Here is a 14,986-nt window from a genome sequence, read left to right on the forward strand (position 1 = left end):
ACATGCTAATCCAGCTAAAGATGCAGGCCACACACCATACAGATATTTTTGACCAACCAAACACAAAAATCCCATTTATTGTCTTCTGGAGTTTGTAGTGCAGAAAAACAATTCATTTACCTGAAAGTGTAGAATGTGCATTGACACTGCTCTTCCTTAACAATTGCTACTTGGTTAAGAGTCAGTATATTAAATTTTAACCCTGCACATACGGACACAGGCAAGGCTTTATTTCCTGTTCTTCACCGGAAGGATATCTGTAATCCAGTAGTGGAACAGAGACATGACTATCTTGGTATGATCTGAAACAAAGAAAACACATTCCTCCTGAAATACCTCTAGGACATTTCTGAGTATTACAGAAAAGATTTGTGCAAGATTTGTTTCCACTAGATACTAGCATGTCAGTAAAACCAGTGCAGACATTGGCGCTTGAAGCTTAATATATACGTACAGTTTTAAATCAACAGGTGCACTTCCTTTTAGGACATAAGTTATTTTTATGTGAAACTCTTTCATTTCTGCATTTTGGGATGTACTACTTGTTATGATTCAATAATTCAGAAAAAACCCCAATATATGTAAGGCTAAAAAAGTACAATCTTCTCTACTTCTTTCTGTGTGGAGAGTCATTTTACACATTATTATTTAACTCACAGTAGCACCCAGAAGCCCCAGCTGAGAATGAGTCGTCTTGCACAGACAGGTGCATTAAAGTCTCAAAATGCCATAGCTCCTGTCTTCATTCAGAGATGATCCCTCTGACTACATTTATTTCTAATGACAGAACTTTCTACAGTACTTGGCAAATAATAGCACATTTAAGGTGTTTCTATAATGCTATGCTAATATAGTATCCACATTTCATTTCCTTTTATTTGAATGTTCATTCAATTAAAAAAAAGAAAGAATGGTTAAATGTAGTAATTTTAGGGCTTCTATGTACCCAGCCTGTCCATTGTTGGCACATAGTAACTGTATTAATTCTGGTCTGCAAAATGTATCCTCATCCACTCCCCACAATGGAGACATACAAAACGGCCAACGCTCCAAAACAGGCAGTTGAAAGAAGCTTCTAGCCCTTCTGTGAGTGATAATTTCCTAGGCAACAAGGGAAGACTATATTTGAGACTTGATACTAACCAACAAAGGGAAAATGTTAATAGATAATGGAATGAAGTTGATGAGTAGAAGCTGAATGAGTTCATAAATTAGAGGAGATAATGACTTTTTTTTTTTAATTAGGTGATCACCTATGCTTTAATAATTGATGTGAAACAGGAATTAAGTAGCCCTCATTTCAAAAGCTACAATTTCCAATCAGCAAATGGAGCATTACTTCCAGTCACAGCTCTTACTCTTTGCCCAGTGCACTATGCAGGACCATGAAGGTAACTGGCTTCCTTCTGCAAATGGCCACTGAATTTATAATCACAGAATCACAGAATCAGTCAGGGTTGGAAGGGACCACAAGGATCATCTAGATCCAACCCCCCTGCCATGGGCAGGGACACCTCACACTACATCAGGCTGGCCAGAGCCTCATCCAGCCTGGCTGCAAACACCTCCAGGGATGGGGCCTCAACCACCTCCCTGGACAACCCATTCCAGGCTCTCACCACTCTCATGGTGAAGAACTTCTTCCTCACTTCCAGCCTGAATCTCCCCACTTCCAGCTTTATTCCATTCCCCCTAGTCTTATCACTACCTGATAGCCTAAAAAGTCCCTCCCCAGCTTTCTTGTAGGCCCCCTTCAGATATTGAAAGGCCACAATAAGGTCATCTCAGAGCCTTCTCTTCTCCAGATGGAACAGCCCCAACTCTTTCAGTCTGTCCTCATAGGACATAGGTCAGACAAACACCCATCATGAGAAATATATCTGTGTATTTGACTCCTAAACATTGTCTTCCCTGCATTTATAGAAGACTGTAGGTAGAGGTTAAGCCCTCAATTTGTTAAAAACTATCAAATAAATGGAAAAAGTAATAGGACATTTGGGGTTTTCATACCAAGAATAATGACACTTTAGACATGTTGAAACAAAAACCCATGACCAATCTCAGCTTTAAAGTACAAGGTCAAAGGTAACTTGATTGAACAACTTCAAGAACAAAGGATAAGGTAATTGGTAGGAAGATGACAACTAGACAGAAGAATCAGTATCTCTTAACCATTGATAATTTCTTGTTCAAGTAAGTTTTCTCATTTAAATGAAATGTTAAAGATAATACCTTAAATGTTGATAATTTTTCTGTTTCGATCTCCATAGCAATTTTCTCTTCCTGCAAAAAATTTCAGACCCTACCACTGACCTTGTTAGACATTTCTTTGATACTGCAATATTTGCAGAATATTTGATACTGCAAATATTGGGATCTAAGAGCTTAAGATAATTCAGAAAATTTTTCTTTTGGTTGTACCATGACTCCCAATCTGAACAACATGCTAAGAGGTGGTGAAGGAAATGGCAAAACATGGTCTTGAGCCAGTGGTTTTCAATTTGTGGCCTGCAAACCTTGGTCAGTTCATGGCTTTACTCTAAAGGGTCTGTAAAATTTACACAAAAAGTAATTTTATCATGAGTAGGCATAAACTTGCCAAGTGGGACTATGTAGCCTCAGTGAAAATTAGATTAAACCTTTATATATATATAGATAGATAGATAGATGGATAGGTAGATATGTATGTATGTATGTATATACACATATGAAGAAATAAAAGATATATAAGGATATGTTTACTTTGTAAAGTTTACTAATGGAAAATGTGCACTTATATGAAAAAGACTGATCTTTTCTCAGGTCGTCCTATTTCCTTCCTTGAATTAAAGACAAAACTGAACCTAAGATAGTACCCATTATTATTCCTTTCATGCTAGCATCTTAAAGGGTTAACATATTGCTTCTTGAAGAAAAAAAAATATTTTGTAAAAATTGTACACCTTGGTGAAATTAAGAAAAATAATGTTCTTTTTATTATGCTAATGAGGAGTGACCTTTTCTTCTAGTACACACACAAAAAGATAAAAAAGGAAGGTTAATCAGAGAAACTAGTAAAAAAAAAACTTGAGATTACTATGATGTACTGTATATTCTTATCTTCATAAACAGCCCTAACCTATGTTTCTATAACAAGAACTTCAGTTTGCTGAGACAGTAAGTTTTTGTAAAAACTCTTAACTTTTATTACCTCTTCACTGGAAAGGAAGTTTAAAATTTAGAAATAGTGGGCAAGATGACCACATATAATTAAAGGCCAAATTCAAGGTAAAATTTCAGAACACGGTATTATCATTCACTGATATTCCTGAATTATGAATAGAATGTATTGCTCAAATCTGCTGAGGCAAACTATTATCTAGCAGGTGTTTAACTATCCTTTAACAATTTGTAACAATATATTTTCCTCTTTCTTATGTTGTTGTACCTCATGAATATCAAATCAACTACTATGGTTACATCACTGTGAATGAGATTAGAATTGAGCCCAGACTGACAACAGGTACTAGGAAAAAAATCGACTGGAAGGGTAAACAATTTCAGGCTGCATCAGTGGAAACATAAGTGAATTTAAAAAAATCACTCAGAAAATTGTTTTCTGCTTTTTCAAGTGACAAATCCATCTATCAGAAAATTAGGGCAGTTGCATGTATTTGTTTCTAATTTGTTTCTCATTTGTTTCTCTTTTCAATTTGACATTGCTGCTGTGCAAAAGTAAACAGAACAGCTTGCCTCAAGGCTGCAAAACCCAAGAGAATTCCTACTGTATTGAGCAGAATTTGGATAAGGCCTGTAAGGAGTATCTTCAATGTGGTCACTTCAGTAGTTCCATTTTGATTTAATCAACAGAAGCTGCATCAGGTAATTTAACAGTGGGCCAACACCATTACCAGTATTCCTGCTGAGTCCTATCTAGTCTGCAAATGTGTATTACATTCACAAGACTGTTTGATTATAATTAAGGACATAGAATCTAGGCTTGAAATTAATTATTGAATGCACAGAAGGATTTTGTTCCATCTATATGCAGATATTTCAGATCTATCAGAACCTTAAGGTCAGTCATATTCTACACATTCACTTTAAAGAGTATGTATGTACACAGTAAAGAATACATATGTACTACTGCTGGAGTGTCTTTCAGAATGTGTTAGACATGGACTCTACAAGCAGGAATTCTCTTTTTTTCTGTGTTTTCACAACACACAGCATGCAGTAGGCACCAGTCTTGACTGGGATCTTTAACCACTATCACACTGCAAATTATTTAATGATGTTGCAAGCAGTAGTCTCTTCTCTGGTTGTCATTGCTAAGCCTCTGATGGCTATGATCTTTATTTACTCTGTTATCACACTACAACGAGCTCAGTCATTACCCTTCAAAAGACTTAGAGCACCTTCCAAAATAGCAAAGAACCTCTTGTGCCATAGCAAGTGCTCTTAACTCTCACTGAATTCTTTGGGAAGCAAGAAAATTCAGCCCATCTTGTAGATTTGGCTGATGCTGCAACAAATGTTCTAATGACAAGTAACAATGAGTGTCTAAAGGAAGACTACTTAGAAAATTTATTATTATAATGTCTGTGGACTACATGCTGGTTGCACATTCACTTGAGAAACTATTAACTGTCCAAGAAAAAATTTTACTAAAATTACAGGGCTTACAATAGAGAAAGAAAGGAGCATGAAAGAAATCAGACTTGTGCCTTAGGGATGAAAAAAGATGTAGTAACAGAATAATTTTTCTTTTTATGAATGACTTTGTAAGATCATTCATTATAAAGACCGACTTTATGTTTTTACATAATCAACAGTAATTTTTAGAAACCTAACCAAACCCAAAGCTGTAAATCAAACTTAGGCATTCAATATCTATGTTACAGAAGCCACATAGGTAATCAAGAAGAAATGAAATGATGGGGTTTATTGCTTCTTATGCATGTAAAATTAATCCTTAACTGGAAGAGTGAACTCTCAAACAAGTTACTTCCTGTGATTTAAAAAGTCTACAAAGACAATGTATTAAAAAAATGATGTAAACATGATTAAATCTTAAACCAGTTCAGATTCAAAAAATATTGTTTTAAGAACCAGAATCATCTTGTAATCTATAGTTGCTGCAACATATGAAGAGTTTTTGTATTGACTGTAACCAAACAAGAAACCAGGAAAATCATTGCATTTTTTGGTGGAAATTATGCTTCCAAATTTTATATAAGCATAGATTTGCCACTATATAATTATTTACAGCTTCCTAACAAAAAGTCCTGTGACAAATCTCAATTTTAATCTGTGCAAAAAATGAACATCAGTGAACGGATATAGTGAATGGTACCTACCAGGAGGCATCCTGGCTTGTTCTTTGAATTGTTTCAAAGCATCCTTCAGTCTGTCAATATCCTGTAGTAATACAAGGGATTTCAGCTGATGCAGAAGAGTCACATCTGAGGAAGAGATGGTGCGAGATTCAAGAGACTGTAAAAGCTGTTGGGCAGTTGCTGAATTTACAGCAGAATCTGTGCCTGCTGATTTATCTGGAAAAACAATTGGAAAACCGTGTTAAAATACTCAGTGAGCACAGAGAATTTTCCTAATTATACCTTTACCTTCTTTTCAACATCAGTGTTGTCTTTTTCAATACAACTTAAAATCAAGTATCAGGTACTAATGGAACAGCTTGCTCCTCCCATTGTTTTGTTTAATAGAAAAACAATGGTATGAGGGGAGTGTATCACATTCAGAAAGTAAAAAGGGCAATAGGAGTCATAGTGTCAGGAATGCAAGACCAATCTAAATTTTCAAGATTAACATAGGAAGAAGGTATGCTGAAGAAACTGTACTGTGGCCAAAGCACTGTGGTTTTGCTTCGTACATACTTTGTGCTATAAAAATGCAGACACACACAGAGAGAGGGAACTACTCAGGAACTGCCACAAAGCACTTTTGGAAGCATTCAAATATCTTGTTATTGCACTTTTACACGTTTATTTAAAAAATAGATATTACAGAATGCAAGACAGCAGAGAAGGACACACATTGTTTCTACCCTACTATAGTGTAGAAAGTAACAAAGTACTTTAACTCATTTTAATTCTTCTGTTTTTTACTAGCAAGCCATCAGAGAACAGATTTTCAGCTCTCTGACCGAAGTACAAGAGTCATTAATCTGATATGACCATTTGAAAATGCTGCTAAAAGCAATGGCTTCCAATTTAATTCAACAAAACCAAACCGAACCAACAAAACCTACAAACAAACCAACCCAAACGAAAAAGCCCCAAGGAGTGTTAAAGACGCTCAATGAGAAAAGGGAAGCAGCTTACTGTCAAAACTATCTATAACCTGGGATTTGCCTAACCAGGAAGTTAGTCACACTGATTTTCGGATGTGACATCTTATCTGACAACGAACTTTCTTTTACCTGAGAATTTCTCTGTGTGGATTCCAAGGTCTTCACTAGCTCAGGCATTCAGTCTGCAGGTTTGACAGCAGGATCAGTCAGCCTGTCAACCGCTGCTAAAATCTGAACTTCCAGAAAAGCTGGAAGCTCATAACTTTTTTCTTAAACTTCAAGGTGTAGCACAACTGTAGGCAATTAACCAAGTTTGTGTTCTGGGTCATCTATTAACAGCAGAACTCTTATACTGAACATGCAATCTTGCAACAGATGAGTTCCACCACAGCAAATGCGTGAGGGTTTTGGCTTACATACGTTAGTTGCGTACATGGAAAAAGTAAAATTCTGGGTTTCAGTGACAGAAATACATCAACCATGAAGACAGGATGGATTTCCAGTGCTAGGCTTAGTATGAAGACCTGACACAGCAGAAAAATTTTAACAGTAAGCAAAGAAAATTCTATGTATAAATCTTGAGAAAAAGATTAGCATGAAATCCCTGATGAAATCTTAACAGGGTTTTTAAAGTAATTCTGTAACCTATAGATGAATTTTATAGGACTAGGAGCTGACAGCTCTGACTTACAATGGAGTTACAGTCGTTCTGCTTCACAAAGACAGCCAAGGCCATGCACTTAGCATCATACAAGCAACTGTTTTTAGAAGGCAATGGAAGAAACTTACAGTAGGAATTCCCGATTTTAGGGGGCATTCAATAGGCCATTAGAGATAACATCCATGCAGCCCCTTTTAAGCTGCTGTGGAATGTGCACTGAGTGGTCAGTTCACATTCATTTTGTCCACGAGTGCTTTATGCCAATACACTTTCCCTGGTGCCAACAGTATCTTCCCCTTTCCTCTTGGATGCTGTCTGTCTAGATTTCCTCATACATCACAAATAAATCTCCTCCTGGGAAGGAGAACTTTCTGAAAAGCAGGTTGGTTCAAAGATAGCAAGCATGAAAGTAGTTTAGGATAGCAATTATTGCCCTCATTTGAAGCTCTCAGAAAGCAAGTAATCCTTCTACATGTTTGCTTAAGAAGAAGGGAGGATTTGGTCCCTTTTAACAACTACATTTACCCCAAATGCATTGGAGTGTTTTAAAACCAGAGAAAGGAACATGATGTGCATTTTCAAAGACATAGAAACAAAGACAGGAACACAGTTTCTTTGTACTGATGTGGATCCTTGCATATGCATGTTCTCAACAGAAAATGGAACAAATACTAAGTACTGATACTGAGTTCAAAAGAGACACTTCTATAGTAGATTTGGCCCATTCTACAGCAACACTAAGTGCACATCTATTTTCCCCTATGCGGTAATACTCACGAAAAGAAAGGAGAAAGAGTGGTACATACTGTCAGCAAAATAAATTTGTTGTGTTGCCTGCAGGAAGTCCAGAATGCTATCTGCCTTGTCATCTACGCCTTTTAAGCCTGCTGCTTCTTCTCTGTTGTTTTTGTCGGGCTGATACGTAAAATCCACACTGGTCGTTTTTGTTACCAAGCCAGCTGCTCTCATTTTTTCTTTACGTCGCTTCTTTTTCATTTTCCTCCTTTTGTTTTTACTTATTTTGGGACTGTCCGTCTGCTGCAACTGTAAATTATCTTGAACAAGATTCTCCTGCATTCCCGATTCGGTTTGTTCTCCATGTAAATTATTAGAGTTTTGCAAGCAGTTCTTTTGTTTCTTCCTTCGAATGAGCTTTCTCCTGGTTTGCCCTTGATACTCCTCCTCTGCAGGTTCAAAAGAGACATGACAGTTGTAAATAGGAAGATCTCTAATAAGCATTTTAAAACTATGTACAATGAAATATTAGTCCCTTCAAATTGTGGTATGTCTGAGTGGCTTTAATCTTACTTTCATGCTTAGAATGCCTTTCAGCCAAAACCAACATTTCTGAATGCATTAAGAAGACAAGTTCTTCTCCCTTCTGCTTTCAGTAAAGCCTATATTCTCCTTCATGCTACGTACCTCGCATCCCATTTACTTTCTTAAGGCAGACAAAAAGGTTTTATACAAAGACTGAGGTGAAAAAAATTGCCAGGGCAAAAATAAGTATGGGCAGGCATAAAGGGACAAAGGATGAGAGCTACCACAAGAGTCCCACACCACCAGGTGGTAGATTTCACCAAGAACGCAAAGAGAATGCAGGCAGTTCACAATAAGAAACAATAATGCTTATGATGTTATCCCTGCATGATAATGCTGTGCCTTAATAACACCAGGCATCTGTTTCTGATTCTTCTTCCCCCTTAAACATGCTCCTTTGGGACACCTTACTGCTAGCTCAGCTTTGGACATCAACTTTAGAGGGAAAGCATGCAAGGCATCAATGACCTTGACAAGTTATCTCTGATATCTTTAACAGTCTCTTTTCATTCTGTCATTCCCTTGCTACATTCTAATTTCTTCACTAGCTAATTCTTCAAAAAGCACAAATATCAAGGGAAAGAATTCCCTGTTGCTCTTTAAGACAGCTTTCATACTTCTTTACTCAGATTTTATCTCTGTATGCAAAACTAGGGCTCTAAAGTCACCTCTGACCCTCAACTGCCTGCCTGCCCACACGCTTACTTCTAAGTGTAAGCCCTCCTAGCACCAGCAAGGGAAGACTGCCAGGATCCATCTTCCTTTTGACTGCACTGCTGCTCAAGTCCACATTCATGCCTATAATAATTCCTTTCTAATTAAGTGGAATTCCCTCTTTCATGGTTTAACAAAATCCTCACAAGTTGAAACAGCATGAACTGTAGAATTTCAGTGTTCTAACATCTTTCTCAAGACAGTTATGCCATTTATTCTTCTCTCAACCTCTACCTGCACAGTGCACAGCCCAGTGCTTTTATTTATCTGGTTTTATGCCATTTCCTTAGGGTCAAAGAATCTTTTGCTTGGCTAAAGTTGGTGTAGTGCACTTGTTTTTGGATGATCTGCATACTCTCCTGAACTGCTTTGGACGTTCTCAGCTTGACTCTTTCATCATTCCTCCCCCTACTAGTCTGCCTCTATTTTCTCCACGGTTGCAGGCCTTCTCTTTCATTTCTGTTTCTTTTTCTGTCTTGAACTCTGTCAGCTCTGAGCCACTTTCCCTCTTAAAATATCACTACAAGACTTTTAGTTCTTTAGCTGACAGATGACTCATTGCAAAGCAATTTTCCGTACTTTCTATAAAGATGGCTGCATAAAAATAAATTTGCTGTATTGTAATTGAACACCACAGCATGTTAATGACACACCAAACGTCACCTCATACCCACAGTGTGGAGTGTTTTGCAAGTATGGTATTTGAGCTAAATATCTTTATACAGGAGTTGGACATATGGAATGTGGGAAAAATAACGTCTGTGTTGTCCTGTAGGAATAAAATATGAGAGCTGAAGGCAGGTATGAATAGTGAAAGATGCTATAAATGCAACATCAATGTTTCACTTTACAATCTAATTTGGATTTTCAAGGAGTATTTGTGTTATAAAAGGTGAATTTAATTGTAAATACAGACACATTTCAACACAAAATTTCTCAGCCCCCTGTTAACCTGAACCATTCTGGTTGCTCATAAAGCTACTCTAAACTGAGCTCTCAGCAAAGTGACCCAATGTGCTCTTTAAGCATCCACGAATCATTAAAACAGTGAAACTACAGCAGTTGTGCAGCTAAGCATTCTCAATTGGTTTGAAGCCACTTAAAAAAAAAATTGGTGCAGAAGGCAGAATTTGGCTTAAGACGATGTTTTGAGTCAAATCCAAGAGTTTTCTTATCCTTGTTAGCTCAGTACAGCAGAAGGTCTGAACAGACCAGGATGAAGTTGTCAAAAAGCCAATTAAGCATAGTCTTCTCACATATATGTCATTAAGATAAACACCTGACTGAAAAGAAATCGGAGCTATGCTGAGTTTTCTTCAATATAAAAGCCAAATCAAGCACAAGACTTTACCTAGTTCTTCTCTTCAACTGGCAGTTCTCACTCTTTGCTCCATATTTTACTATCTCTTTAGTACCTGGTGTTCCATGTGTGGGTGCTACTAGTGATTCAAAACCAGGATAAGATGAAACTAGATGTTGAAAAATGCAAAGCAATGCACACAGAAGGGATTAATTTGAACAACTCACTGCTAGGGTTAGAGGGAACTGCTAGCAGCTCAGGAAAAAAAAACCACAACAAAAGCCAGACCCATGCATCAGTACAGAAAGCTCAATGAAAACATTTGCTCAGTGGGTACCAGCAATCAAAACAGCAAACACCTTGTTTGCATACATTAGAAAGATGGAAAATAACAGGAACAATATCCCAAAGCTATAGTACAAATCTGTTTCCTTTTCAAGCTTGTAATGCTGCGTTTCATAGCACAATCCTAGCACATTAAGCCTGGCAAACAAGAGCTACAAGATAAAGAAAATCCCAAAAGATTTCTGTGATTTAACTTGAAAGTAAGAGTAATAAAATGGGCTCTGTTTCTCCCTCCTCATGCAAGAACAAGGTGAAATTTAATGAATCTAAGCAGTTTCACAAGCAAATAGAAGAAAGTAATTATTTGTTTTACAAAGGATAGTTAGCTTATTGAATTCACATGAGTGTGGCACACATGGAAGCCAAGAGCATATTAGCATTCAAGAACTGGCTGTTTATATAGCGAGCAAGGCTACCTGATTATAACAGCAATGATAAAGTACAAGTTGTACAAGAAATATAAAACATAATGTGTAGGTGACAGCCTATACAACGCTCTTACCAAATGAATTGTTCAGTGGGATTCGCCTTCTCAAAACACTTATCAAGTGCATCCTTAGACCTGTGCTAGCAAGACATGCTAGCATCTTCAGAAAGCAAGTTACCCCATCTGAAACCAGATGGATGAGAACACTTCCTGAAGGTCTTACTGTCCCTCTCTCTTCCTTTCCATTAGCTACAAAGGAAATATAGACAATGTAGTTGGACTAGATGCTTGCACAATGGAGAATTAGTCTCTTCATCCAAAATTAACTGTGTGGAGTAAGATGCTTCTTAACATGAGTCTGCTCATCAGGATGATTTTTACTAATTAATAAAATTCACTGTTTGATTAAAAACCAAACAAATAACAAACATTTTGACTGATTCTTTACATTGCAGGTCTGTTGCATCGAGGCAACACAATTACCAAAAATGTAGGGAATGTATACAGCACAAACAATCTCAGGAAAGTGTTGAACAGCTGACAGGACTATCAGCTTTTGGACACACTAACTACAGCCACAACACCTTGTCCTAATTCCACACGATCAGTCTCCTGCTGTTCCATAATGGCCTGTCACCTCTTTCTCTCCTAAGACCCATCTCTGCTCCACAAGTAGTTCAATTATCACAGAACCCAGTTATCCAGAAACAACTCTCTTTAACCTGGGTAGTTTGTGCTTGGTGCCCTCTCAGACTGAGTCAACTGGCTGCCAGACTGAACACCTGTATACATTTTCCAGCCACCACTATAATTTGATAAGCATTTCTTTCAGCCTTAATGAGAGAGTACCCTCCTCAGGAAGTGTTCAGAGTTGAAAACAACTTTTTTTTTTTGTTTGAGGTTTTCATTCTGTGTGATTTTTAGTCTACCTTACTTTCCTGATGTCGTTCACCATGCAGATGCACAGTCACTCTAGCCTGACTGAGACAATGACATGGAAGTGGGAAGGAGTAGACTGAAGAGTCAGCACCAAAAGAAAAGATCATGGAATTATTTTGGTTGAAAAAGACCTTTAAGATCATGAAGTCCAGCTGTTATCAGGTAAGCATTAAACTACATCCCTCAGCACCACATCTGCATGTCTTTTTAAATACCCCCAGGGATCTTTTAACAGCCTACCTAATCTGGTCTGAATTAAAGGGGGTTGGACTAAATGATCTTTGGAAGGCCCTTACAACCCAGCCCATTCTATGATTAAAAAATTTTCTCCATGCAAACTGCATGTGTCCTTAACAGAACAGAGGCAAAAATGTGTAAAAAATATACTTAAGATGAAATAGAGGTTAATAGATACTGCTTATTGACTCTTGATAATGAAAAATTAGCACATTCAGTTTACATCTTCAGAGAAAGAGGGAAACTAATAAAAATAACTGTTTATATCAAGACTCTGAGGAAGCATACTTTTATTTCTTAACTTTATTCATCATTGGGGCAGTTTGAAACCACAAAGAGATTAAACGCAAAGCTTAAGACAAGTTACCAGCAATAGCTGATTACTCCTCCCATCTAGACTAACCATCAACATGATGGTGGCAACTCTGTAACTGAAAAGAGGAGCTTCCTCAAGTCTGTCTGTATTATTTCAGTTCCTTCAGACAACGACAGATGTGAACATTCAGGGAAAGAATGATAGAAGACAATGAAAACTGGAAGCCTGTTTACTCAAGTGTCTGCAAATCTTAAGTTCCACAGAATGTCAAACTGAAGTTTGGTTTTGAATATCTGAGAACAAGCTGATGATAGTAAGGATTCTTAAAAATCAGATCCATAAATATTATTAGAAAAAAACCTTTCAAACAGCATATTTAAAAAAAAAAAAAAGAGAGATGAAGCAGGCTGAGGAAAAGATACAGTTAAAGAACATCCTCTGAACTTCAGAAAACTGCTCTATAACTTGCTCATCATGACTCAAGTACGCAGCTGGCTCTTGTGCTCAAGAACCAAGTCCCAGAGCAGGCTTTCCGGATGTTGTTCTTGGCAATTTTGTTCTTTTGCTCAGAAGAGATAGGCCATGTCCTCTCCTGATTTTTCATCTGGTTTAAATGCTTTTCTTTTCTCTTATACACTGGATGGGTTTTCTGTGGTGTACCAAGGTGTCAAAGCAGAGGAATTTAATTTTGGTTTAGGATCTTGCAAAGAAAAAAAAAAAGTTATTTTTAGTGCCAATTAAGAAGATAGCAGCAGCTACAATTTGGTCAAGAGTGAAAAGCTGTGGCTAATGAATGCAATAAAATGTAATAGCCCATTAGAAGAAGAGCAATGCTGAAAGGATCACAGGAGCGCAAGAAAATGTTAATATTTTTACTTTTTTTTGCTTTAATGGAAAGCGTTTCAAACCATTATTTGAAATCAGTTTAACCCCCCCCCCTTCAAATGTTTCAGTGATTTACAACACTTCGGATGTTCTAGAAAATTGCAAAAGTCTGGAAGCTCTTCAGGATAGAGCCTATCACGACAGAGCACTACTTCTGGGATTTAAAGCAAATCCAATTAATAGTAATGACAATAGGACGTAAAGGCAGATATCACAATCTGCAATAGTCTGCAACCCTAAATGTTTATCCAACTGTATATACAGATGAAGTTCTCTTTCTCATAAGCTATGTGAAAACTCCTGCCATAAGAGACATTGTACTTATGTCACAACACCACCTACCTAGTGTAAGAACCTGCATCAAAAAACCAGTAGCCTCACACCACACTCAAAATAAGGTGAGCTTTGGATTTCAGCAGTGGTATAATAATATTCCTTCTTTTGTACTTTTTATCCTAATAATTGTCATCATTTTATTGGCTACCCAGTTTTGAGATGTTGTTTCCACAAGAGTTATTTATCACACTGCAAAATCTTACTCCTGCTTGCTAACAGCCATCTCCAAGCCCAGGTGAATTTTGACTGGCCATTCTTTAAGTGCATCCCTCATCAACTCTCTAAAATGTACTTCACCTGTCATTTTTCACAAATCATGGTATGAGATTACTCTGCACCTGGATCTCACCTTTAGCACAGCCACTAATTGCGTAGCCTTCACTGTCACTCTTTTTACTTGACCATTTATACACAAGCCTCTGGTTGCAACTTTCCTGTTTTGAGAACTGCTGCATTCTCTCCATCTGACTTACCTGTTCTGGGATTTGGCCTTTCATTCTGTGCCTATGTGCCCCCCACTTTGGTGAAGGATTTTATCAAAAACATTGTGGAAATTCAAGGAGACCACATCAGCTGTAGCTCTCCTATCCATGTATAGATTTCCTCTTTGCAAACTTCTTTTATCTTTCCCATGCAGATCACATATTTTTGGGCATCCACAAATCTTATTTTTGTATTGTAAAGGTAAACATCAGGATTACAGGCTTTTGGCTCCTCAGACGATTTAAGAACTGTTACAAAAAAGCAATCCAGCCTCAAAGTCTCTGATAACAAGGCAATCTGAAAAGCAAGTGGTTATGCGCATCACTGTCACTAATGCGAGTTATTCCCCCCTCATTCCCCCCCTGCTAAATTCTTTCAGAAATGTTATGTGAATAAAGCAGGTACTGGTCACTTCATCGTTTATTTTGTTACAAGACCATTAAAATCACTTCAATTTCACATATCCTTTGAGACAGTTCAAGGAGTATAACAGCACAGCGTTCTTCATAGCTTTTTCCACAGATAATGTCAATGGAAATAATTCATTTAACTTCTTTAACTTCCTTCTACACCATGACCATTGGCTCAAAATACTGGCAGGCACATCGCTCTGGAAGCATCAGAAGTAAGATCAGTTACCAGTTTAATTCTTTGTACCATTTGCTCAAACATTCCTTAGCTTGTTTTACCATGTTTTCACATTTAAAACTTCTTGAAACACCGTTTGGGTG

General features: G+C 37.4%; 1 protein-coding gene across 1 annotated transcript in view; it reads right to left on the reverse strand.

Moving 5' to 3' along the window:
* Nucleotides 1-214: 214 nt before the first annotated feature.
* ERICH1 (glutamate rich 1) overlaps nucleotides 215-14,986 on the reverse strand; it is a 50,905-nt gene continuing 36,133 nt past the window's right edge. The window contains exons 4-6 of the mRNA XM_054383815.1: nucleotides 7,760-8,137; nucleotides 5,340-5,534; nucleotides 215-302 (exon numbers count right to left, since the gene is read on the reverse strand). Coding sequence (XP_054239790.1) covers nucleotides 229-302; nucleotides 5,340-5,534; nucleotides 7,760-8,137 — 647 coding nt within the window. The 3' untranslated portion in view covers nucleotides 215-228. The remainder of the gene's footprint in view (nucleotides 303-5,339; nucleotides 5,535-7,759; nucleotides 8,138-14,986) is intronic.

Source organism: Indicator indicator, chromosome 9 (genome assembly GCF_027791375.1).
Source record: "Indicator indicator isolate 239-I01 chromosome 9, UM_Iind_1.1, whole genome shotgun sequence".
Classification (NCBI taxonomy): domain Eukaryota; kingdom Metazoa; phylum Chordata; class Aves; order Piciformes; family Indicatoridae; genus Indicator; species Indicator indicator.